The following is a 26,293-nucleotide window of genomic DNA, read 5'->3' on the forward strand; positions in this document are numbered from 1 at the left end:
ATTCTGCTCCTATATCTTATGAACATATAACACATTTGGATCCTTCAAAACCATTATTTGTCACATTTGTTCCCATCGGTGTATGGGAATGGGGCAGTCCTGTCTCATCGGATGTGCGATGGCCATGAATGTACGATCGTCTTTGCCTCACGGATGCTGGCTGCGGCTGAGCGAAAGTATGCTCAAATCGAAAAGGAAGGTCTGGCGGTCATATTTGGTGTGAAATAATTCCATCAGTACATCTATGGCCACCATTTCTTTATCATCATGGATCACAAGCCGTTGTTGGGCATCGTCTGTGAAGGCAAGGCGATCCCACCAATTCTTCCACGAGAATTCAGCATTGGGCCATGTTATTGGCTGCTTATGAGTACTCTTCTGAGCACTGCCCAGGGACCAAGGTTGCGCATGCTAATGCTGTCCTCCACTGCAGACCGAATCTGCAAACCCCACAATGACGGACCTGAACCAAAGTGGTCCTGAATTTTATCGACTCTTTGCCCATCACCACATTGTGTATTTGTGACTGGATGCAAACAGACCCCGTCCTTGCCAAGTTGCCACATCTAGTGCTCCACAGCGGCCAGCATTGACAACTACCAGGGGAGTTGATGGCTTTCTCCTCAAAGTTCTCAGAGCTGACCATGGAAGACGGTATCCTCCTGTGGGGCATGAGGGTTGTTGTTCCAGCAAAGGGCCAGTCAATCATGTTGAAAGACATTCATAACCGTCATCCTGGAGTGTCCAAAATGAAGATGCTGGTGAGGAGTTATGTCTGTGTGCCGGGTTTGGACACAGATTTCGAGACTTTGGCTCAACGGTGCTCAATCTGTCAAGAGCACCAGATGTTCCCTGCGGCAGCACCCCTACACCCTTGGGAGAGGCTGAGGAGCCCTTGGGCTCATGTACGCGCTGATTTGTCGGTCCGTTCCTGGGTTTGATGTTTCTCGTCCTAGTGGACAGCCACGGCAAGTGGCTGGAGGTCCACAAGATGGCGATGATCACCTCCCGGGCAAATGTCAAGCGATTGCGCATTTCTTTTTCGACCCATGTAATCCCAGAGGTGCTCGGAACAGATAATGGGGCCTCTTCCACAAGTGAAGAATTTGCGACTTTCATGAAAAGCATCTGGATTCGGCATGTTCACACTGCCCCATTCCATCCAGCATCAAATGGCTTGGCAGAGAGGACCATGCAGATGGTTGAACGGGGCCTAAAGAAACAGACTTTGGGCTCGATGGACACCAGGGTGGCACGTTTTTAATATTGTACAGGACCATGCTGCACGCAGTAACTGAGGTTCCTTGGAAGAAGCCTGTCCTGGATCCTCTAATTCCATTGCTCAACCAGCCTGTTGTGACGCCTCCAGTCTATATTGATGCTGACATGCCCGACATTGTATCTTTGGATATATATATACTATATACTTCACAGCGCCAGGGTCCCAGGTTCAATTTCTGGCTTGGGTCTTTGTCTGTGCGGAGTCTGCACGTTCTCCCTGTGTCTGCATGGATTTCCTCCAGGTTCTCCGGTTTCCTCCCACAAGTCCCGAAAGAGGTGCTGTTTGGTAAATTGGACATTCTGACTTCTCCCTCTGTGTACCCGAACAGGCGCCGGAATGTCGCGACTAGGGGCTTTTCACAGTAACTTCATTGCAGTGTTAATGTAAGCCGACTTGTGACAATAAAAATTCTCATTATCATAATCAGCATTATTATATATATACCTTGGAATCACAACTTTTTACAATATACATTAACGATCTGAAAGAAGGAACTGAGGGCACTGTTGTTAAGTTTGCAGATGATACAAAGAGATGCAAAGGGACAGGTAGTATTGAGGAAGCAGTGGGGCTGCAGGACTTGGACAGGCTAGGAGAGTGGGCAAAGAAGTGGCAGATGGAATACAATGTGGAAAAGTGTGAGGTTATATACTTTGGAGGAAGACTTTTTTCTCAATGGGAATAGGCTCAGGAAATCAAAAGCACAAAGGGATTTCGTAGTCTGAGTTCAAGATTCTCTTAAGGTTAATGTGCAGGTTCAGTGGGCAGTTAGGAAGGCAAATGCAATGTTAGCATTCATTTCGAGAGGGCGAGAATATAAGTGCAGGGATCTACTTCTGAGGCTGTATATGGCTCTGGTCAAACCCCATTTGGAGTATTGTGAGCAGTTTTAGGCCCCGTATCTATGGAAGAATGTGCTAGCTGTAGCCACCTAAAATGGTTGATTCCCGATTAATTTGGCCAAACCCCGATGTAAAATGGCGAACTGAAAAGGCTGATGGGAAAATCAGCCAACAGGGCACAAATGGACAGCTGCAGACAGAGCAGTGTATTCGGCTCTGGGGAAGTCGGCCCAGACCGATACCTGCAACCATTAACAGCACATCAACCCAGCCATCTGCAGTTTAATCGGTGATCCCCAGGAACAATTGCTACAAATTAGCAATTGAAAGCCGATCCAGACCTCTCGGCGCCAGAAAGGTGAACGACCACCCCCGATCAAGGAATCGCCCCATTATTGGAGCATATCGAACCCAGTGATTGGGACCAAGTCCAAACACTTGGGACCAGTATTAAGGTCCGCCCCGTGAGGTGGGAAGCCCCTGGGAACTATAAAGATAGGGGCCAAGTTCAGATCGACCCTTCTTCTCCTACTCGCAACCTTCGAGACCCTTCGACGAAGGAACAAGTAAGTGTTACTCCAGCGATCGCTACCAGATAGGGGTTCCAGACTATCGACCCGTACCAGCCTTTTTGCATCCCGCAGGCCAGACCCAATTTGATAAGCCATTCGTTTCCCTGACCTGGTGGGCCATCACCAAAGTTAAGTATGGGCCTTTAGTGGTAGGTAATAGTCTAGAGGTAGTATTATTGTGTAAGTATTTATTGCTGTATATAATAAATGATCGTTGATTTAACATTTACTAAACGGTGTGCTGTCTTATTAATCATTACTTGAGCTTGAACCACGTGGCGGTATCAGAAAGATACCTGGCGACTCGTGAGCAAAGGTGAGAGAATTAGAGCTAATAAAACTAAGGCTAATAAGAGCAAGATAGCCGAGGAAAGGGTCCAGAGGTTCACAGCAATGATATCTGGAATGAAGAGCTTGCCATTTGAGCTCTGGGTCTGTACGCGATGGAGTTTAGAAGGATGAGGGGTGATCTTGTTGAAACTTACAGGATACTGAGAGGCCTAGATAGAATAGGCGTGGAAGGGATGTTTCCACTATTAGGAAAAGCTAGAACCCGAGGCCACAGTCCTTTACAACTGGGGAGGAATTTCTTCAGCCAGAGGGTGGTGAATCTGTGGAACTCTGCCGCAGGAGGCTGTGGAGGCCAAATCGCTGTGTCTTCAAGATAGAGCTAGATAGGTTTTTGAATAAGGGGGTCAGGGGATATGGGGAGAAGGCTGTGTGACATTATACAAATGTACAGCATGTGAAGAGTTAATGTTATGTTAAGCCTATCCATTAGAGGGAGCTAAGGGGCAATACTATAAATTGCATTGGCTCTGAAGCTAAAGGGAGTTTAGACTGGAGCTGAAGATAAGGTTCATAGTGTATTGCAGAGTTTGTTAAGATGTAATAGTTATTAGTAGATAGAGATAGTGTTAGTGAGAGTAGTTTAATTCTTCCATGTATGTTTGCTATACAGAATAAGTGTCAAACTCAAATTTAGTCGTGTTAATAAAATTAGTTTTGTTCTTCAAAAGAGCTTTGTGTATCTTTGTGATCACTGCGCCTTCCATCCTGGAAACCCCTCACAAAGATCACAACAGACAGGAGAATGGGGATGAGAAACGTATCAGCCATGATTGAATGATGGAGCAGACCCGAAGGGCCGAATGGCCTAATTCTACTCCTATATCTCATGGTCTTATGGATTCAGAAATGGAGATGTAAATGTCTGAGGTCTCGGATGGCGATTCAACTGTTCAGTCACTTCCAGCCGATCGTCTACCATAGCATTCCTGCCGAATACGGGGTTCACCTGCAAATATGCGTCGACTGATCCAACGCATCAGCTACAAGACGAATACCGGAACCGAAGCAAGTCCAGGGTCCTCCACCTGCTACCCCTTCTCCTCCACATCGGTCATCGAGGGGGTCTTCGGACTTTGGAGGGGAGGAATCTAATATACCACACGAGACTAAATTGTTGGGAAAGCATAATGATTATCTTATCTGTGGGTATGGGGTCTCCCGCTGAGGAATGCAGGAATTCTATTGTAAGAAGTCGTACAACACCAGATTAAATTCCAACAGGTTTGTTTCAAATCACTGGCTTTCGGAGCACTGCTCCTTTCTCAGGTGAATGAAGAGGTAGGTTCCAGAACATATCTATAGACAAAGTCAAAGATGCAAGACAATGCTTTGAATGCGAGCATTTGCAGGTAATTAAATCTTTACAGATCCAGAGAGAGGGGTAACCACAGGTTAAAGAGGTGTGAATTGTCTCAAGCCAGGACAGTTTTTGGATTTCGCAAGCCGAGGCCAGATTGAGGGGGATGAATGTAATGCGGCATGAATCCAAGGTCCCGGTTGAGGCCGTACTCATGACTGCACACCCGGGTCCTTGGATTCATGTCGCATTACATTCACCCCCCACCATCTGGCCTGGACTTGCGAAATCCTACCAACTGTCCTGGCTTGAGACAATTCACACCTCTTTAACCTGGGGTTACCCCTCTCTCTGGATCTGTAAAGACTTAATTACCTGCAAATGCTCGCACTCAAAGCATTGTCTTGCATCTTTGACTTTGTGTATATATATATGTTTCCAGAACCCACCTCTTCATTCACCTGAGGAAGGAGCAGTGCTCCGAAAGCTGGTGATTTGAAACAAACCTGTTGGACTTTAACCTGGTGTTGTAAGACTTCGTACTGTGCTCACCCCAGTCCAACGCCGGCATCTCCACATCAGGAATTCTAAGCATTGTCTCAAAGGTCGGCCAGCTAGGCACCGATCAGAAAGAGACACGGTAGGGATTACTGCGGTGTGTATCAACCGTTATTGTCAATGAATCAAGTTTCTTTATTTTACTTGGTGTGGATTCCTGTATCCTTATTAAAGATTCCCTCGAACATTTGGACAAAATAATTCAATTAATGTTTCACATACTTTCCAGCGACACTGGAAGAGAGTCCGCCACGTCTATTTTTAATTCTCTAATTCAGTCTGACGAATAGTGAGGATTAATGTTGGCGCCAGGCAAAGAGTGTGAAATATTCACCGTCCATTGAAACTTGGGCGGACGCTTGTTTGAATGCACAGGTTTGATCTGAAGGAGATAGGAACTGATGTTCAGGGGTCCGCGGCGCGGGGGGATACATCAGACAAACGGAACAGTCCGGAATTCAGCAGCATGGCGGCGGCCCGAGGTCAGTGAGTGACGTAATGGAGGGTGACCCTGGTGCCGTCACAAAGGGAGAGAGAGAGTGTGAACATCCCGGGGAAAGAGAGGGAGAGAGTGTGAACATCCCGAAGAAGGGAGAGAGAGAGAGGGAGTGTGTGAACATCCTGGGGGGAGAGAGAGAGGGAGTGTGTGAACATCCTGGGGGGAGAGAGAGAGGGAGTGTGTGAACATCCTGGGGGGAGAGAGAGAGGGAGTGTGTGAACATCCTGGGGGGAGAGAGAGAGGGAGTGTGTGAACATCCTGGGGGGGAGAGAGAGTTATGTTCCGAGAGAGGACGTGAGTTATCATTCCGAGAGAGAGAGTGACGGCGTGAGGGGAGGAGAGAGCGAGTTTTCATCCCCGGGTTGAGCTGGGAAACACCAAGAGGCAAAAAAACAAGAGGGGTTGTATGGAGACCTTCAAAATGCAGTGGTGATGTTGGGAATGGCATTAAACAGGAAATAAGAGATACATGCGATAAAGGAGAGGATAAAGGAACATCTGTAATTATGATCATGCTTGTGCCCATGTAGATATACGTTCAGATAATGTGCAACCAAAACTAGAATTGCCGGAGGAATGTCTGGCCTCTGCCTCTGCTGTCCTTGCTCATCAGCTGTGGGACTGAGGCTCTGTTTTGATAATGGGCAGATTTGTAAGTGTACACAAAACACTTTTCAATCAGTATTGTATTTTACACATGTCATTGAATAAATCTTTTTACAGAGAAAATTTAAAAAAAAATTATGATCATGCTGGGGGAGGGAGAGAGCGAGTGTTTTATCATCCTTGGGAGGGGAAGGAGAGCGTGAGAGTCTTATCATTCTGGGGAGGGAGTGAGAGAATGAGGGTGGTATCCTCGGGGAGCAAGAGAGTCAGTGTGTGTATGTTATCATCCTGAGTGAGGGAGAGTGTGAAGGTGCTATCATCCCAGGGGAGGGAGAGAATGATGATCTTATCATCCCAGCGAAGGGAGAGAGTCAGGGTGTTATCCCAGGGAGGGGAGGGAGAGAGTGAGTGTTATCATCCTAGGGGAGGGAGAGAATAAGGATCTTATCATCACAGCGAAGGGAGAGAGTGAGGGTGTTATCCCAGGGAGGGGAGGGAGAGAGTGAGTGTTATCAACCTAGGGGAGGGAAGGAGAGAGTGAGGGTGTTACACCAGGGGAGGAAGAGAGTTTGGTTTCAATCATTCCAGGGGAGGGAGAGAATGAGGGTGTTATCCCAGGGAAGGGGAGGGAGAGAGTGAGTGTTGTCATCCTAGGGGAGGGAAGGAGAGAGTGAGGGTATTATCCCAAGGGAGGGAAGGAGAATGAGTGTCTTATCCCAGGGACGGGGACGGGGAAGAAAGTGTTATCAACCCAATGGGCTGGGGGAATGAGTGTGTCATCAATACCCGAAAAGAAAAACATGCAGTGAAATGGAAGTGGCATGATAGAACTAATTGGAAGTTCCTACAGAGCTGTCAAAGTTGTAATTGATCGGATGGCGTCCATGTGCGGCATAATTATGTAAATCTGCAAACATTAAGGCATCCCCAGAATTAAACTTTCCATACTTCACCTCTCGGATATTTAAGAGTAATGGACTGGAATAGCAATCCAGAGATCATCAATCAACCATGACAAGCTGTGAAACTAACTTCAATAAATTAGTCATTTGTGAACAGCAACATGAAAAATGACAGTGACAGCTGCCAGCTTGCAATGAAAACCCAATTGATTCATTTAATACTTCAGAGAATGAAATCTTTCTTTCCTGCTTGCTCTGGGACCACAGTCCTATCGTATTTGGTTAATACCTAAAGGCCTCGTTAGCCACTCAGTTCTTATTTCAAGGCAGCCTCAAGCCATCTTCTGGTGAACAATAAATGTGGCCTTGTTAATATCAGCCACATGCCAAGAACAAGTGACTAAACCTTAGATAAGTGTCCGACATTTCCATCTGTGTGGCCTTTGAAGTTTGAGTTTTGGAAATTTTATTTTCTGATTTTGCTAAGAAATTTGAGTAAATTAAAATACTTTGCATCTAAAAACCCTCCAAACAAAGACTTTGCGGATCTGTAGGATATAAGTAGGCGAGTCAGCCCAACTGGTCTATACTGGTGTTCATACACAATATTGAGCTACTCCTGCCTCAATGACCACTTCCAACTGGTCTATACTGGTGTTCATACACCATATGGAGCTACTCCTGCCTCAATGACCATTTCCAACTCTGTCTCCACTATAATTGCAATATATATATTTACCTAGTGCCTTCGACGTAATCAAAAGTCCTAAAGCACTTCCCAAGAGTATTATTAAAGAACACTGAGTTACATGAATAAATATAAGTCAAGGTGGTAGGTTTTAAGCAGTGTTTCAAAGCAGGAAAGCAAGGTGGAGAGGTGCACCGGAGGATTTCCAGAGATTGGGGCCTTGGCACCTATAGACACAACCACTGTTGATGGAGGAAATTACATCATAAGAGGCCAGAATTAGTGTGGTGCACGTATCTCGGAGGGTTGAGAAGCTGGAGGAGATTACAGAGATAGGGAGGGGTGAGGCCATGGAGGGATTTGAGAACAAGGATGAGAATTTAAAATTGTTGCTTGACCAGGAGCCAATGTAGGTAATGCCAGCAAGCACTGGAGTTAATGGGGGATCAAACCAAAACCAAACTTTATACATCATTATTATCTGCTTCAGCTACTCCTTTGGCAGCAGGTTTCACTCGCTGTGTAAAAATATTCTTCTTAAATTATTTGTTTTGTTCATAGTGTCCTACTTTTATACCTACTCGTTCTGCGCATGTTCTCCATTTACTCACATGAAAATAGTTTCACTACAGCCACATTATTTAAACTGTATATTTTTACACCATTCCGCTGTAGTTGGACAGTTTGGTTGCTAAGAAACTTGGAGTTAATCAGAATGTATTACCTGAGGCAAAAGGTTTTTTGCAGAGTTAGATGAGATTGATTTGCTTCAAAATGCGTTGCGTTTCTCGAGCAGTATATTTTTACACCGTGACAGTTGGGAGGTTTGAACACTGGACAATGGTTGGTTTATTTCACAGAAATGGCTTCAGTTGCTGCAAATTAGAGATGACTTTACTTTTAAGACTTTATTTAGATATGAATGAAGAAATATGATTGTTTTTGTATTTTTGTTCACTTTACCACCTAAAGAATCTTTAAAAAAAAAAAAATTTAGAGTTACCAATTACATTTTTCAATTAAGGGGCAATTTAGCGTGGCAAATCCACCTAGCCTGCACATTTTTGGGTTGTGGGGGTGAAACCCACACAAACGCGGGGAGAATGTGCAAACTCCACACGGACAGTGACCCAGAGCCGGGATCGAACCTGGGACCTCTGCGTCGTGAGGCAGCAGGGCTAACCCACTGCGCCACCGTGCTGCCCCCATCTAAAGAATCTTTAATGGATGAGTATCTAAATGTAATATTTTGAATGAATTTCATATTTTTTTTCTTATCTTTCAGTGTTTACACGATGCCACAAGCACATATCAACGGGAGGTCAAAACATTACTGGCATGTCCGCTTTATTGAAGAAACACCTTCTGGTCAGGCATTTTGCTGCTGTGAAGTATGACTTCTCAGACTTTATATTATTTTGTGTAGGAAGAATATAAATTATCTTGTTTTTTTAATGCATGTCCTGTAAATTACTATTCTACATGAGAGTTTTATTAATCATTATTATTTATTATTTATTTATTACTATTCTGCATGAGAGTTATTAATCATTATTATTTATTAAAAGTGGAGACATGGGGATACACATGCACAATTGTTCAAGCAGGTTGAGAAAGTGGTTAAACTGGAGCATAGAGTACAAAAGCAAAGGTGTTATGGCAAACCTATATAAAACACTGCCTCCACCTCAACTGAAGTATTTCTTCCAATTCTGGGCTTTGGAAAGGTGTGAACGCTTTAGAGTGGGTACAGAAAAGATTTATGAGAATGGCTCCAGGGATGGGGGGGCATAATTGTATGGATTAATTTTAATACAATAGTTTGAACATGGTGCTAACTGGATTCTAAAAGCAGGAATAGATTTTGGTTTAGATCATGGATGGGCACCTGAGATCTGTTGCTTGCAAATTCTGCCCCATGTTGGAACTTCAAAATGCTTCATGTATCTTGGGGCGTGTAGGAAACATCTCCAGCTGCTTGAGCTCGAGCTCCGGACTTCTGAGCCTGAGGGGCACGGAGTCACTGCACAGCATTGGAGAGGCGGAGAGTTTCCAGGATAGGACATTCCACAAGGTGGTCACCCCACACACAGCGAGAGTTCAGGATGGTAATTGGGTGGCCAGGGAGTGCAGGATTCTCAGGATGTGTGCCACTCTCAAATGAGTACTAATCCTTAGGGACTACTGGGAGTGATGCAAGGGGTAAGCGATTCGGTTGTGGGGAAGGGCAGGGGGCTGGAGGGAAGCAACAGACTGTAGAACTGCAGTTATAGGAAATTCCATAGTCGAGGCATTCGCTGTTTTTGTAACCATCACCATGAGTTCTGCATGGTCTGTAGCCTCCCTGGTGCCAGGAGAAAGGACATCACAAAGTGGGTGCAGAATATTCTGTAGGGGAAGGCTGTGAGTCAGTGACATAGAGAGGGAAACATTGAAGTCCTATGGTCATATTTTGAGGTTCTAGGGAGGAAGCCAAAAAGTAGGAACTCGAAGGTAGTAATCTGGATTGCTACCAGTACAATGCATTAACGAGGGTAGAAATAGGAATATATGTGTGGCTTGAGGCATGGTGCAGGAGGGAGGGCCTCAGATTGTTGGGCATTGGAACCAGTGTTGCTAACTTTTGGTTGGTTCTTAATTTGGCTTTGTTTTTTTTTAATAATATTTTATTGAAAATTTTTGGTCAACCAACACAGTACATTGTGCATCCTTTACACAACATTGTAACAATACAGATAATAATGACCTTTTTTAAATTTAAACAAAAACAACAACAAATAAATAAATATTAAATAACAAAAAATAAAAACTAGCCCTAATTGGCAACTGCCTTGTCTCAGGCCACACATCCCCCTCCCCCCCCCCCCCCCCCCCCCCCCCCAAGTCCTGGGCCGCTGCTGCTGCCTTCTTTGTTCTCCCCTATCCATCTTTCCGCAAGATATTCGACGAACGGTTGCCACCGCCTAGTAAACCCTTGAGCCGACCCCCTTAGGACGAACTTAATCCGCTCTAACTTTATGAACCCCGCCATATCATTTATCCAGGTCTCCACCCCCGGGGGCTTGGCTTCTTTCCACATTAGCAATATTCTGCGCCGGGCTACTAGGGACGCAAAGGCCAAAACATCGGCCTCTTTCGCCTCCTGCACTCCCGGCTCTTGTGCAACCCCAAATATAGCCAACCCCCAGCTTGGTTCGACCCGGACTCCTACTACTTTCGAAAGCACCTTTGTCACCCCCATCCAAAACCCCTGTAGTGCCTGGCATGACCAAAACATATGGGTATGATTCGCTGGGCTTCTCGAGCACCTCGCACACCTATCCTCCACCCCAAAAAATTTACTGAGCCGTGTTCCAGTCATATGTGCCCTGTGTAATACCTTAAACTGAATCAGGCTGAGCCTGGCGCACGAGGACGACGAGTTTACCCTGTTTAGGGCATCTGCCCACATCCCCTCCTCAATCTCCTCCCCTAGCTCTTCTTCCCATTTCCCTTTTAGTTCGTCCATCATAGTCTCCCCTTCGTCTCTCATTTCCCTATATATATCCGACACCTTACCGTCCCCCACCCATTTCTTTGAGATGACTCTGTCCTGCACCTCTTGTGTCGGGAGCTGCGGGAATTCCCTCACCTGCTGCCTCGCAAAAGCCCTCAATTGCAAGTACCTGAATGCATTCCCTTGGGGCAACCCATATTTCTCGGTCAGCGCTCCCAGACTCGCAAACTTCCCATCCACAAATAGATCTTTCAATTGCGTTATACCTGCTCTTTGCCACATTCCATATCCCCCATCCATTCCCCCCGGGGCAAACCTATGGTTGTTTCTTATCGGGGACCCCCCCAGTGCTCCGGTCTTTCCCCTATGTCGTCTCCACTGTCCCCAAATCTTCAGTGTAGCTACCACCACCGGACTCGTGGTATAGTTCCTTGGTGAGAACGGCAATGGGGCTGTCACCATAGCCTGCAGGCTGGTCCCCCTACAGGACGCCCTCTCTAATCTCTTCCACGCCGCTCCTTCCTCCTCTCCCATCCACTTACTCACCATTGAAATATTAGCGGCCCAATAATACTCACTTAGGCTCGGTAGTGCCAGCCCCCTCCTATCCCTACTACGCTGTAAGAATCCCTTCCTCACTCTCGGAGTCTTCCCGGCCCAAACAAAACCCATGATACTCTTTTCTATCCTTTTGAAAAAAGCCTTCGTGATCACCACCGGGAGACACTGAAACACAAAAAGGAATCTCGGGAGGACCACCATCTTAACTGCCTGCACCCTCCCTGCCATTGACAATGCTACCATATCCCATCTCTTGAAATCTTCCTCCATCTGTTCCACCAACCGCATCAAATTTAGCCTGTGCAATGTGCCCCAATTCTTAGCTATCTGGATCCCCAGATAACGAAAGTCTCTTGTTACCTTCCTCAACGGTAGGTCTTCTATTTCTCTACTCTGCTCCCCTGGATGCACCACAAACAGCTCACTCTTTCCCATGTTCAATTTATACCCTGAAAAATCCCCAAACTCCCCAAGTATCCGCATTATTTCTGGCATCCCCTCCGCTGGATCCGCCACATATAGTAGCAGATCATCCGCATATAAAGATACCCGGTGTTCTTCTCCTCCCCTAAGTATTCCCCTCCATCCCTTGGAACCTCTCAGCGCTATCGCCAGGGGCTCAATCGCCAGTGCAAACAGTAACGGGGACAGAGGACATCCCTGCCTTGTCCCTCTATGGAGCCGAAAATATGCCGATCCCCGTCCATTCGTGACCACACTCGCCACTGGGGCCCTATACAACAGCTGCACCCATCTAACATACCCCTCTCCGAACCCAAATCTCCTCAACACCTCCCACAGATAATCTCACTCCACTCTATCAAATGCTTTCTCGGCATCCATCGCCACTACTATCTCCGTTTCACCCTCTGGTGGGGCCATCATCATTACCCCTAACAACCTCCGTATGTTCGTGTTCAGCTGTCTCCCCTTCACAAACCCAGTTTGGTCCTCATGAACCACCCCCGGGACACATTCCTCTATTCTCATTGCCATTACCTTGGCCAAGACCTTGGCATCTACATTGAGGAGGGAGATTGGTCTGTAGGACCCGCATTGTAGCGGATCCTTTTCCTTCTTTAAAAGAAGCGATATCGTTGCTTCTGACATAGTCGGGGGCAGTTGTCCCCTTTCCTTTGCCTCGTTGAAGGTCCTCGTCAGTAGCGGGGCGAGCAAGTCCAAATATTTTCTGTAAAATTCAACTGGGAATCCGTCCGGTCCCGGGGCCTTTCCCGTCTGCATGTTCCTAATTCCTTTCATCACTTCTTCTACCGTGATCTGTGCTCCCAATCCCATCCTTTCCTGCTCTTCCACCTTGGGAATTTCCAGCCGATCCAAAAACTCCATCATTCTCTCCCTCCCATCCGGGGGTTGAGCTTCATACAATTTTTTATAAAATGTCTTAAACACTTCATTCACTCTCTCCGCTCCCCGCTCCGTCTCTCCATCTTCGTCTCTCACCCCCCCTATTTCCCTCGCTGCTCCCCTTTTCCTCAATTGGTGTGCCAGCAATCTGCTCGCCTTCTCTCCATATTCATACTGTACACCCTGCGCCTTCCTCCATTGTGCCTCTGCAGTGCCTGTAGTCAGCAAGTCAAATTCCACATGCAGCCTTTGCCTTTCCCTATACAGTCCCTCCTCCGGTGCTTCCGCATACTGTCTGTCCACCCTCAAAAGTTCTTGCAACAACCGCTCCCGTTCCTTACTCTCCTGCTTCCCTTTATGTGTCCTTATTGATATCAGCTCCCCCCTAACCACCGCCTTCAACGCCTCCCAGACCACTCCCACCTGAACCTCCCCATTGTCATTGAGTTCCAAGTACTTTTCAATGCATCCCCTCACCCTTAAGCACACCCCCTCATCCGCCATTAGTCCCATATCCATTCTCCAGGGTGGACGCCCTCTTGTTTCCTCCCCTATCTCCAAGTCTACCCAGTGTGGGGCATGATCCGAAATGGCTATAGCCGTATATTCCGTTCCCCTCACCCTCGGGATCAATGCCCTACCCAACACAAAAAAGTCTATGCGTGAATAGACTTTATGGACATAGGAGAAAAACGAGAACTCCTTACTCCTAGGTCTACTGAATCTCCACGGGTCCACCCCTCCCATCTGCTCCATAAAATCCTTAAGCACCTTGGCTGCTGCCGGCCTCCTACCAGTCCTGGACTTCGACCTATCCAGCCTTGGTTCCAACACCGTGTTAAAGTCTCCCCCCATTATCAGCTTTCCGGTCTCTAGGTCTGGGATGCGTCCTAGCATTCGCCTCATAAAATTGGCATCGTCCCAATTCGGGGCATACACGTTTACCAATACCACCATCTCTCCCTGTAATTTGCCACTCACCATCACGTATCTGCCCCCGTTATCCGCCACTATAGTCTTTGCCTCGAACATTACCCGCTTCCCCACTAATATAGCCACCCCCCTGTTTTTCGCATCCAGCCCCGAATGGAACACCTGCCCTACCCATCCTTTGCGCAACCTAACCTGATCTATCAGTTTCAGGTGCGTTTCCTGTAACATGACCACATCTGCTTTAGGTTTCTTAAGGTGTGCGAGTACTCGTGCCCTCTTTATCGGCCCGTTAAGCCCCCTCACGTTCCACGTGATCAGCCGAGTTGGGGGGCTTCCCACCCCCCCCCCCCCCCTTGCCGGTTAGCCATCATCTTTTTCCAGCTTCTCGCCCAGTTCCCACGCGGCTGTATTTCTCCCAGACGGTGCCCCCCCCGCCCATCCTTTCCCGCACCCACTCCCCCCTTTCCCCAGCAGCAGCAACCCAGTAATTCCCCCCTCCCCCCCCCCCCCCCGCTAGACCCCCCGCTAGCGTAATTACTCCCCCCATGTTGCTCCCAGAAGTCAGCAAACTCTGGCTGACCTCGGCTTCCCCCCGTGATCACGGCTCGCCCCGTGCGGCGCCCCCTCCTTCCTGCTTCTCTATTCCTGCCATAATTATCATAGCGCGGGAACCAAGCCCGCGCCTCTCCCTCGGCCCCGCCTCCCATGGCCAACGCCCCATCTCCTCTCCCTCCCCACCTCCCCCCATCACCACCTGTGGGAGAAAGAAAAGTTACCATACCGCAGGATTAATCATACAATCCCTCTTCGCCCCCCCCCCCCCCCCCCCCCCCACTCGTCCCACCACTTTGTCCAAACGTTCATTTTCGTAGTCCAATCATTCCAATTTTTCTTCTACAATAAAAGTCCACGCTTCATCCGCCGTCTCAAAGTAGTGGTGCCTCCCTTGATATGTGACCCACAGTCTTGCCGGTTGCAGCATTCCAAACTTTATCTTTTTTTTGTGAAGTACCGCTTTGGCCCGATTAAAGCTCGCCCTCCTTCTCGCCACCTCCGCACTCCAATCTTGATAGACGCGGATCACCGCGTTCTCCCATTTACTACACCGAGTTTTCTTCGCCCATCTAAGGACCATTTCTCTATCCTTAAAACGGAGAAATCTCACCACTATGGCTCTGGGAGCTTCTCCTGCTCTCGGTCCTAGCACCATAACTCGGTATGCTCCCTCCACCTCCAACGGACCCGTCGGGGCCTCCACTCCCATTAACGAGTGCAGCATCGTGCTCACATATGCCCCGATGTCCGCCCCCTCCACACCTTCAGGAAGGGCAAGAATCCTCAAGTTGTTCCTCCTTGCGTTATTTTCCAGTGCCTCCAACCTCTCCACAGATCGTTTCTGGTGTGCCTCCTGTATCTCCGACTTCACCACCAGGCCCTGTATGTCGTTTTCATTCTCTGCTGCTTTCGCCTTCACGACCCGAAGCTCCTGCTCCTGGGTCTTTTGTTCCTCTTTGAGCCCTTCAATCGCCTGTAATATCGGGGCCAACAACTCTTTCTTCATTTCCTTTTTTATCTCCTCCACGCAGCGTTTCAAAAACCCTTGTTGTTCAGGGCCCCATATGAAACTGCCACCTTCCGACGCCATCTTGGTTTCTGCTTGCCTTCCTTGCCGTTGTTCCAAAGGATCCGCTGCAATCCGGCCACTTTCCTCTCCTTTTTCCATCCGTGTCCAGGGGGAACACCCTTCTGGTTTACCGCACGGTGTTTTCAGCCGTTAAAATTGCCGTTGGGGCTCCTATCAAGAGCCCAAAAGTCCGTTTCACAGGGAGCTGCCGAAACGTGCGACTCAGCTGGTCATCGCCGCACCCGGAAGTCCTTAATTTGGCTTTGTTTAATCACATTTGCTCAAGAGTCGCCAGGTATCTTTCGACACCGCCACAAGGTTCAGAACCGAATACTGATCAATGACTCGATACACCAGTTAGTAAGTTCAAAAGCAATGCTCATTTATTTACACACAGTCAAATCTACTCATGCATAAACTTTACGAACTAAACTACCACTATTACTAAAGCCTATACTTAGCTTTGGGCGCTCACTCAGTCGAAGGAGCAATGGTCATTGCTCGGTTCTGAGGCTGCTGGGTTGAGCTGTTTACAGGGTAGCAACTAGGAGCGTCTATCTCGCAGCGTGCGTTGACTTGGGACTTACTTGGTCTGGTACAGCTGATAGGCAGGTCTCTCTCTTCGGTGAGAGCCAAAGGAGGAAGATTCTCCCTTGGGTGATACCTCTTATACTGCAAAGGGCTTCGCGCTCTTTTGGGCGGGCCTTGAACTTGGCCTCCACTAATTGGGTCTTTTCCAATCATCTGTATCGATTTTCCTCCAATAGAGGGGTGGTTCCCTGATCGTTGGCCGTGTCCTGGTGTCTGTCAGTCTGCTTTGTCTTAGCTTCTTCTGGCGCCGGGGAGTCTGTCCTAACATTGTGTATCTAAATGTTTCCCTTTTGTCCCCGGAGATGGCTCATTAGTGTATGTAGATCGTTTGTAGTTTCTGTCCTGTCTGAGCGTTTAAGGTTCTAATCAACAGACAGAGCTTGCACCTGCTTGTTTCTTAGCATTGTCCAATTTTCCCTGCATTCTTTGCGGGTGGCCATTTTGTCATCGGGACGTGGCCATCCCAGATGGCTACACTCGGTCCTTGTGATCCTCAACGCGAAGCGTGAAGGATCACATTACTATGGCGTCTTCATCCTCTGACCACCGGGGCACCCATGCTTAGGCTCTACACTGTCCTATCCCATGCAACACAATTTTACCTAAACCATTTTAGATACATTCATTATCATAAAATTCTACGGGGCGCTATGACATTAATACATGCTTTACAGAAAAATAAAAAAACTGGATCCTCTAACTATTCTCAGTAAACTATCCTCATTTAAACAGTCAAAAATACAAACAATCCAAAAATAATCTATACATCTTAAACTGTGCAAAATAGCAGCACACAAATTTCTCTGGCCTGGCAGTCAGACACAGAGGTTTACATCTCTTTATTCCACAGAATACATTAAACAAAATGGATGCTCTTTAATCCGTCCCAATGGGTTCGGGGGTCTGGTGAAATCCGAAAATGGGGGACCTAAATCTGTATACCGGGGTGCGAGAACGATATGCTCTGTTTCGCCATTTCCTGACTCTAAACATTTGCACAAAACTGCAAAGTATCGCCAGCATTAAGAGTACTTCGATTCGCCAATGGGAGCTGAGGCCCCAATGGGCCCCCTGGAGGTGGAAGGAGCGCACCGGGTCCTTGTGAGAAGACCAAAGGCGGGTGAAATACCAAGGGCGATAGTGGTGAGATTCCACCACTTCATGGACAAAGAGGCGGTCCTGAGCTGGGCCAAGAAGGTACGGAGTAGCAAGTGGGAGAATGCGGTGATACGAGTGTATCAGGACTGGTGAGCAGAGGTGGCGAGAAGGAGGGCGAGCTTGAATCGGGCCAAGGCGGTGCTTCACAGGAAGAAAATAAAATTCGGGATGCTGCAGCCGGCGCGATTGTGGGTCACGCATCAGGGCAAGCACTACTACTTCGAAACGGCAGATGAGGCATGGACCTTCATTCAAGAAGAGAAACTGGACTAGATCTGAGAGTTTGATGTTGGGGGGGAAGCAACGAGGTGGTGGTACAGGAATGTAAAGTGGGGAAAGGGGAGGTTTATTATACAGCAATGTTGGATGGGGAATTTTTCTCCCCCTGATGGGGGGACACGAAGAAATGTGGGCGCAGATGGGGAAAAAGGGACAGAGAGGGGGAGGGGGAATGAGGGAGCTGCGCCCCAGGGGGAGGGGCCGATAGGAAAGCACGGGTTTTTTTCCCGCGCTATGGAGATGATGGTGGGAAGATAGGCGCAGGAAGGAAGAGAGCCCCACACACAGGGAGGTCAAAGAGAGAACGGGAGAAGCCGGGATCAGCTAGTTAGCTGACTTTCGGAAGCATTATGGGGGGAGTAATCATGCTAGAGGGTGATCTAGCGGGGGGGTGGGGGGGGACTAACTGGGTTGCTGCTGCTGAGTGCAAGGGGGAGCTGGCGAGAGAAGAGGTCGTCAGGACGGGAAGGCGCCGCCTGGGGGACAGATGGGTGCGCGGGAGATGGACCAGAAAAGGGAATGGCTAGTCGGAGGGGGGGTGGGGGGGGGGGGGCGGCGAGCAGCCCCCCAATCCGGCTGATCACGTGGAATGTGAGAGGCCTAAATGGGCCGATTAAGAGGGCCCTGGGTGTTCGCGCACTTAAAGAGACTGAAGGTGGACGTAGTCCTGCTCCAGGAGAAGCACCTGAAGGTGGCGGATCAGGTTAGGTTAAGAAAAGGATGGGTGGGACAGGTATTCCACTCAGGGTTGGACGCGAAAAACAGGGGAGTGGCGATACTGGTGTGGAAACGGGTATCGTTCGAGGCTAAGAACATAGTGGTTGGTAACGGGGCAGATATGTGATGGTGAGTGGTAGATTGCAGGGAGAGGCGGTCGTGCTGGTGAATGTATATGCCCCGAACTGGGATGAAGCGGGATTCATGAAGCGGATGCTGACCACAGGAAAGGCAGAGGCACAGTGGAGGAAGGCACAGGGGATGCGATATGAGTATGGGGAAAAGGCGAGCCGGCTGCTGGCCCACCAACTTCGTAAGAGGATAGCACGTATCCTGGACCTGGAGGTGGGAAGCTTGGTAACGGTGGGGGACTTCAACGCTGTGCTGGATCCAGAACTAGACCGGTCTAGATCCAGGACCGGGAGAAGGCCGGCAGCGGCCAAGGTGCTTAGGGGATTTATGGAACAAATGGGGGGAGTGGATCCGTGGAGATTTGCCAGGCCGTTGGCTAAAGAGTTTTCCTTTTTCTCCCACGTCCACAAGGTATATTCCCGAATTGACTCCTTTGTTATGAGTAGGGCACTGATCTCAAAGGTGGCAGGAACGGAGTATTCGGCCATAGCCGTTTCAGACCACGCCCCGCATTGGGTGGATCTGGAACTAGGAGAGGAGAGGGAGCAGCGCCCACTCTGGCGACTGGATGTGGGACTGCTGGCGGATGAGGGGGTCTGTGGAAGGGTGCGGGGGTATATTGAGAGATACCTGGAGGTCAATGACGATGGTGAGGTTCAGGTGGTGGTAATATGGGAAGTGCTGAAGGCGGTGGTTAGAGGAGAGCTGATATCCATTACAGCCCACAAGGAGAAACAAGAGGGCAAAGAAAGGGCGAGATTAGTGGGGGAGATTTTGAGGGTGGATAAAAGATATGCGGAGGCCCCAGACGAAGGACTATATAGAGAAAGGCGAAGACTTCAGACGGAGTTTGACCTGCTGACCACAGGAAAGGCAGAGGCACAGTGGAGGAAGGCACAGGGGATGCGATATGAGTATGGGGAAAAGGCGAGCCGGCTGCTGGCCCACCAACTTCGTAAGAGGATAGCGGCGAGAGAGATTGGGGGAGTTAGGGACTAAACGGGAACTATGGAGCAGAGAGCAGGGAAGGTAAATGAGGTGTTCAAGACCTTTTATGAAAGGCTATATAAGTCCCAACCCCCGGGGGGAAAAGAGGGAATGCTACATTTTCTGGACCAACTAAGGTTCCCGAGGGTGGAGGAGCAGGAGGTGGCAGGTCTGGGGGCGCCAATCGAGGTGGACGAGGTGACTAAGGGACTGGGGAACATGCAGGCAGGGAAGGCCCCGGGGCCAGACGGGTTTCCGGTGGAATTCTACAGGAAATATGTGGACCTGTTGGCCCCGCTGCTGGCGAGAACCTTTAACGAGGCCAGGGAAGGGGGGATACTACCCCGGACAATGTCGGAGGCGACGATATCATTAATTCTGAAGCGGGATAAAGATCCGCTGCAATGCGGGTCATACAGGCGTATCTCACTCGTAAATGCAGACGCCAAACTGCTGGCAAATGTGCTGGCGACAAGGATAGAGGATTGCGTCCCGGGGGTGGTGCATGAAGACCACACAGGGTTTGTAAAGGGGAGACAACTGAATGTTAACGTTCGACGGCTGCTGGGGTGATGATGACGCCCCCACCGGAGGGGGAGGCAGAGATAGTGGCGGCGATGGATGCGGAGAAGGCATTCGATAGGGTGGAGTGGGACTATTTGTGGGAGGTGCTGAGGAGGTTTGGGTTCGGAGAGGGGTTTGTTAGATGGGTCAGACTCCTTTATGGGGCCCCAGTGGCAAGTGTAGTCACAAACCGGCAAAGATCGGGGTATTTTCAGCTACACAGGGGTACAAGACAAGGGTGCCCCCTGTCCCCGTTACTGTTCGCGTTGGCAATTGAACCACTGGCCATAGCATTGAGGGACTCTAAGAAGTGGAGGGGTGTGGTGAGAGGGGGAGAGGAGCATCGAGTGTCGCTCTACGCTGATGACTTACTGCTATACGTTGCGGACCACGTAGAGGGGATGCCAGAGGTTATGCAGATACTGAGGGAGTTTGGAGATTTCTCGGGATACAGGCTAAATATGGGGAAAAGCGAGCTTTTTGTAATACACCCCGGGGACCAGGGAAGAGGAATAGACGCTCTGCCGTTAAGGAGAGTGGAAAGGAGCTTCCGTTATCTGTTGGATCCAGGTAGCCAGGAACTGGGGAACTCTACACAGACTTAATCTGACGCGACTGGTGGAGCAGATGGAGGAGGACTTCATGAGGTGGGATATGTTGCCGCTCTCATTGGCAGGCAGAGTGCAGGCGGTAAAAATGATGGTCCTCCCGAGGTTTCTTTTCGTATTTCAGTGTCTCCCCATTCTGATCACAAAAGCCTTTTTCAAAAAAATAGACAGGAGTATTATGAGCTTTGTGTGGGCAGGGAAGACCCTGAAGGTAAAGAGGGGGTTCCTGCAGCGCAGTAGGGATAGAGGGGGACTGGCGCTGCCGAGCCTGAACGACTACTACTGGGCCGCCAATGTGGCGATGGTTTGTAAGTGGATAAGGGAGGGAGAGGGGGCGGCGTGGAAGAGGCTGTAGATGGCACCCTGTAAAGGAACGAGCCTAAAGGCGCTGGTGACGGCGCCGCTGCCGTTCTCCCCGAAAAGGTATACCACAAACCCAGTGGTGGTGGCAACCTTGAGGATCTGGGGGCAGTGGAGGCGACACAGGGGGGTGACGGGTGCCTCGGTGTGGTCCCCGATTAGGAATAACCCCACAGGTTTGTCCCAGGAAGGATGGACGCGGGGTTCCAGAGTTGGCAACGAGTAGGAATTAGGAAACTGAGGGACCTGTTTATAGATGGGACGTTTGCAAGTCTGGGAGCGCTGGAGGAAAAATATCAGTTGCCCCCGGGGGATATCTTCAGATATATGCAAGTGAGGGCGTTTACGAGGCAACAGGTGAGGGAATTTCCGCTGCTCCCGACACAGGGGATCCAAGATAGAGTGATTTCCAGGGTATGGGTCGGGGAGGGCAAAGTGTCCGAAATATATCAGGAGATGAAAGACGAGGGGGAGGCGATGATAGAGGAACTGAAGGGAAAATGGGAAGAAGAGCTGGGGGAGGAGATTGAGGAGGGGCTATGGGCTGATGCCCTAAGCAGGGTAAATTCCTCGTCTTCGTGTGCCAGGCTTAGCCTGATTCAATTTAAGGTTCTACACAGAGCACATATGACGGGAGCAAGACTGAGCAGGTTCTTCGGAATGGAGGACAGGTGTGGGAGGTGCTCGGGAAGCCCGGTGAACCACACACACATGTTCTGGTCGTGTCCGGCATTGGATGAGTACTGGGGGGGGGATGGCAAGGGTGATTTCAAAGGTGGTGAAGGTCCGGGTCAAGCCAGGCTGGGGGTTAGCGATATTTGGGGTAGCGGAAGAACCGGGAGTGCAGGAGGCGAAAGAGGCCGACATTCTGGCCTTTGCGTCCCTAGTAGCCCGACGTAGGATTTTACTCATGTGGAAGGAAGCAAAACCCCCCGGCATGGAGGCCTGGATAAACGACATGGCAGGGTTCATAAAGCTGGAACGAATAAAATTTGCGTTGAGAGGATCGGCTCAGGGGTTCTCCAGGCGGTGGCAACCGTTCCTTGACTATCTCGCGGAACGTTAAGGGTAGATAGAGTGACAGCAGCAGCAACCTATTTTTTGTTATTTTGTTAGTTCACTATATTATTTAAATAATGTTATTTTCTAGTTATTGTATTATTTTTATGTTGATTTGTAAAAACGGAAACATTTTGTTTGAAAAATTTAATAAAATATTTTTTTTTAAAAAAAGAGTGCTTCGACTACATATGAGAGTGAGTACCAGGTGATAAACATATCACACCAGGTCGGGGTATTGCTAGCTATCGCTGGGCTAGTTATCTCGGGGTTCCATGTATTACAGGGGTGAGAGTCATTTAAGGTTTGTGTGGTAGGGGTCAGGGGGGTAGCGTCCGCGTGCAACTGAAGGGATCCCACTAAGATCCATGTGAACACGAAGGCTGTCTTCATCTTTGTCGGACTTCTTTGTCTTCCTCTGTGGTTCCTGGATTTCTGGAGTTCTGTGAACATAAGCATAATTTCTGTTATTATCTTGCTTAAGATTTTGTATGTCTGTCTGTCTGTCCTTTATTGCCAATTTCCCTTTACCATCTGTGACTTCCTCATTTAAAAAAAAAAATCAAATATTTGGACAAGAAATCTAAGAAAATACTGCCGGACTGCGAGCCGTCTCGCAGCCTGTGTGATTTACCATCCCAGTGTTTGAGGATGTAAATAGCATAGGGAAGCAACCTAAGGGTTGCCAAACTAAACAAAAGAATTTTGAATGGAATGAGCCAAAATGGGGTGAGTATGGGCCGTGGCGGGTAAGAAATGGGTGGAATCCCCGGGTAGAACGGTGGTCAATGCCATATGTGCTCTACCTGAGCGTAGCTGACCAGAGAGGGGTCCTCAGGCAGGGCGGGGACCAATGCCGTTTCTCCACTGCCTGAGCAACTGGCAAGAACGGGTAAGAATGTGGTCGTCGTGGGGGGCTGCCTCTCGAATTAGGAGAGCAACTATGAGTCATGTTCTGTCGACAAACTAGTTCCTCTGAACTATTGTCTGGGACAAACTTGTACCTTTAACAAGGTTCTGGTGACAAACTAGTTTCTCTGAACTATTGTCTGGGACAAACTTGTACCTTTAACAAGGTTCTGGTGACAAACCTGTTCCTCTAACAGCTGGGGAGCGTTAAAGGAGTGGTGATGTGGGGCCGTGAAAAACTTTCCGAGTTTACACACAACACTTAACGATAACACGAGCGAACAAACATGGTGCAGGTTCCATCAGAAAGGACACCGTATCTCTCCAGCGGTTCCTTTTTTCTGCATCATCTGGACACCTCACTGCTCAATAGCGAACAGGGCTACAAAGGGATTTGTTTGGTGGGAGTCAGACTCTAAGTCATCATCTTCTCCCGGCTGCCAAATTCTTGTCTGCAGTAACCGTGCTGAAGCTGCTTGGGGCGAATTGGGGTCCATCTCATCATTCCAGATGAGCCTGAACGAATTGTCTCGGTGCCAGAATCGTGTGTCGAGGTTGGAGCTACTATGCTTCAATCCGTAATCGTCGGACAGTGGGTCTGGGTCAGGGACTTTGATATAAGTGGTCCCATCTGGGTCGGTAGAATCATGCTCAGATTCACTGGGAGTGGGGCCTGGTGCAGGGGTGTAGTCGTAACGTGGTGTGCTGTGGCTGTCGTCATTGTGATCGCTATCACTGTCGCTACTGGTTGAGGGAAGGGAGAGGCGGAGTCGTGCCTCTGAGGGCGGAGTTAAAGTTGTGTCTGAGGACAGGCTGGAGTGGGTGGGGGAGGGTAGGAATACGTCATCTGTGGGCGGGGCATGATCGTCTGCTGCTGCGAGCAGGATGTGTGTGTGGTTATTCTGTGAGCCATAAGCCTTGAGCTGGTTTATATGAAACCACGCAGACTTACCATTGGGATAGGTTATTCTGTATACTGAGGGGCTGACTTTGTCCGAAATGGAGTACGGTCCTGAAAACTTTGGGGAGAGGAATGAACTGGGGTTGTAAAGGGAAAGCATAACTTGTTGCCCTACTGTAAACTCAGTGGCGTGTACTGTTTTGGCGAAACAGGCCTTGCTCTGTTTCTTCCTGGTTCCAAGTCTCACTGCTGCGGCGAGTTGGGCTGCCTTTATGTTCTGTACCAGTTGTTTAACCGCATTTTCATGCGTGTGGTCTGTAACTGCGGGGCTGGCCAAATCCAGTCCTAGTAAATACTCAGTGCCTTTCATGGGGCGTCCGGTCATGAGGGTGTGGGGGGCGTAACCTGTGGATATAGATATTGTGTTTCTTAAAAACATTAAAGCAAATGGGAGTACTGAATCCCAGGTGCTATTATTTTGCTGAACCATTTTCCTGAGGGTGGCTTTCAAATTCCTATTCATTCGTTCTACAATACCACTTGACTGGGGTGGTATGCAATATGGAACTTTTGTCTAATGCCGAAAATCGTGAGGACGTTTTTCATTACACGTCCGGTGAAATGGGAGCCTTGATCGGACTCTATACCGCGTGGGAGGCCCCATCTTGTAAAGATGTGGTGTGTTAATATTTTAGCCGTCATCTTGACCGTATTAGTTTGTGATGGAAATGCTTCCACCCATTTTCTGAAGGTATCTATGACCACCAACACAAACTTGTAACCATTTCTGCACGGGGGTAGGGGTCCTATATAATCTATCTGAAGATTTGTCCAGGGTCCATTAATGGGGCAGCTAGGACACTTTGCACGAGAGTGCAACGCGCCCCAGAAGCAGCAGAGAAACCAACAGACAGGCACTCTAAACAAGAATAGAGCAAAGCCGATCCATAGCGTTAGCGCCCGTTCAGAGTACAAACATGAACGGCACCGACTGACGGTGTTCGGGCTCCCCAACTTGGGTCTGCGACACCTTTTGGGACAAGTCCGGTAGACCGGTAGTAGCAGGCAAAGTTCGTAGACAACCCGTAGAATTTCTTTGGGACACAGGAGGGTCCCACACCACACTCAATTCCTCCACGATGTTCCAGCGAGACACGTGGCCCACAACAGACACCATTACACTCAGCGGTTTTACAGGTCATTTACAACAGGGTCACGTCACAGCCCCAATAGCATGAGTATGTCCTATACTCCCGGGTCCTGTTTCCTCATTATCACACAATCCACTCCAAAGGGGCCATCCTTTACCTTTGAGATATTTCCTGATCTCTTCTTCCCAAATGGGACACTGTCCTAATCTACTGGTCGCTGCGACCTCGAATTCCTGGAGGTTCATAAGGCATTCCATTGCCTTCATTGCCATTCTCTCTACTAGGATCTCTACCGAATTTGGAACAGGGGGTGATAAAGCGGTGATGTAAACACAGGTACGGCTTACGCTAATTTCCGGCCTACAAAACTCCCGACAGTTTTACGCAACAAAATCTCTCAGGTTTACCTTATATCCCTGTTAGTACGCATACATTAACACACTTCCGAATCTCAGAGGCTTGATCAGTACTGTTTTGACACTTGTGGTTTTTCTTTCTGTTCCCAATTGGATTCTCAATTCAAATTTTGGGTTCTCTCGGAGTGGTTAGCCCACTTCTAAATCGAGTCCCGGCGGAGTCGCCAGTAAATGTTGCTAACTTTTGGTTGGTTCTTAATTTGGCTCTGTTTAATCACGTTTGCCCAAGAGTCGCCAGGTATCTTTCAACACCACCACAAGGTTCAGAACCGAATACGGATCAATGACTCGATACACTAGTTAGTAAGTTCAAAAGCAATGCTCATTTATTTACACACAATCAAATCTACTCATGCATAAACTCTACAAATTAAACTCCCACTATTACTAAAGCCTATACTTAGCTTTGGGCGCCCACTCAGTCAGAGGAACAATGGCCGTCTATCTCGTAGCGTGCGTTAACTTGGGACTTACTTGGTCTGATGCAGCTGCTAGGCAAGTCCCTCTCTTCGGTGAGAGCCAAAGCCAAAGGCGAAAGATTCTCCCTTGGGTGATACCTCTTATACTGCAAAGGGCTTCACGCTCTTTTGGGCGGGCTTTGAACTTGGCCTCAACTAATTGGGTCTTTCCCAATCACCTGTATCGATTTTCCTTCAATAGAGGGGTGGTTCCCTGATCACTGGGCGTGTCCTGGTGACTGTCAGTCTGCTTTCTCTTAGCTTCTTCTGGCGCCGGGGAGTCTGTCCTAACATTGTGTATCTAAATGTTTCCCTTTTGTCCCCGGAGATGGCTCATTAGTGTATGTAGATCGTTTGGTCCTGTCCTGTCTGAGTGTTTAAGGTTCTAATCAACAGACAGAGCTTGCACCTGCTTGTTTCTTAGCAT

At 48.7% G+C, this 26,293-nt stretch overlaps 1 protein-coding gene across 3 annotated transcripts in view; it reads left to right on the forward strand.

Moving 5' to 3' along the window:
* Positions 1–5,294: 5,294 nt before the first annotated feature.
* Positions 5,295–26,293, forward strand: part of mrpl1 (mitochondrial ribosomal protein L1) — a 69,438-nt gene continuing 48,439 nt past the window's right edge. The window contains exons 1-2 of one of the 3 annotated variants that reach the window (XM_072496212.1): positions 5,295–5,384; positions 8,883–8,988. In XM_072496212.1, coding sequence (XP_072352313.1) covers positions 5,369–5,384; positions 8,883–8,988 — 122 coding nt within the window. In that variant the 5' untranslated portion in view covers positions 5,295–5,368. Of the gene's footprint in view, positions 5,385–5,725; positions 6,054–8,882; positions 8,989–26,293 lie in introns of those variants that run through there. The other 2 variants (XM_072496213.1, XM_072496211.1) reach the window with 2 other exon arrangements.

This window comes from Scyliorhinus torazame, chromosome 3 (assembly GCF_047496885.1).
Source record: "Scyliorhinus torazame isolate Kashiwa2021f chromosome 3, sScyTor2.1, whole genome shotgun sequence".
Lineage (NCBI taxonomy): Eukaryota > Metazoa > Chordata > Chondrichthyes > Carcharhiniformes > Scyliorhinidae > Scyliorhinus > Scyliorhinus torazame.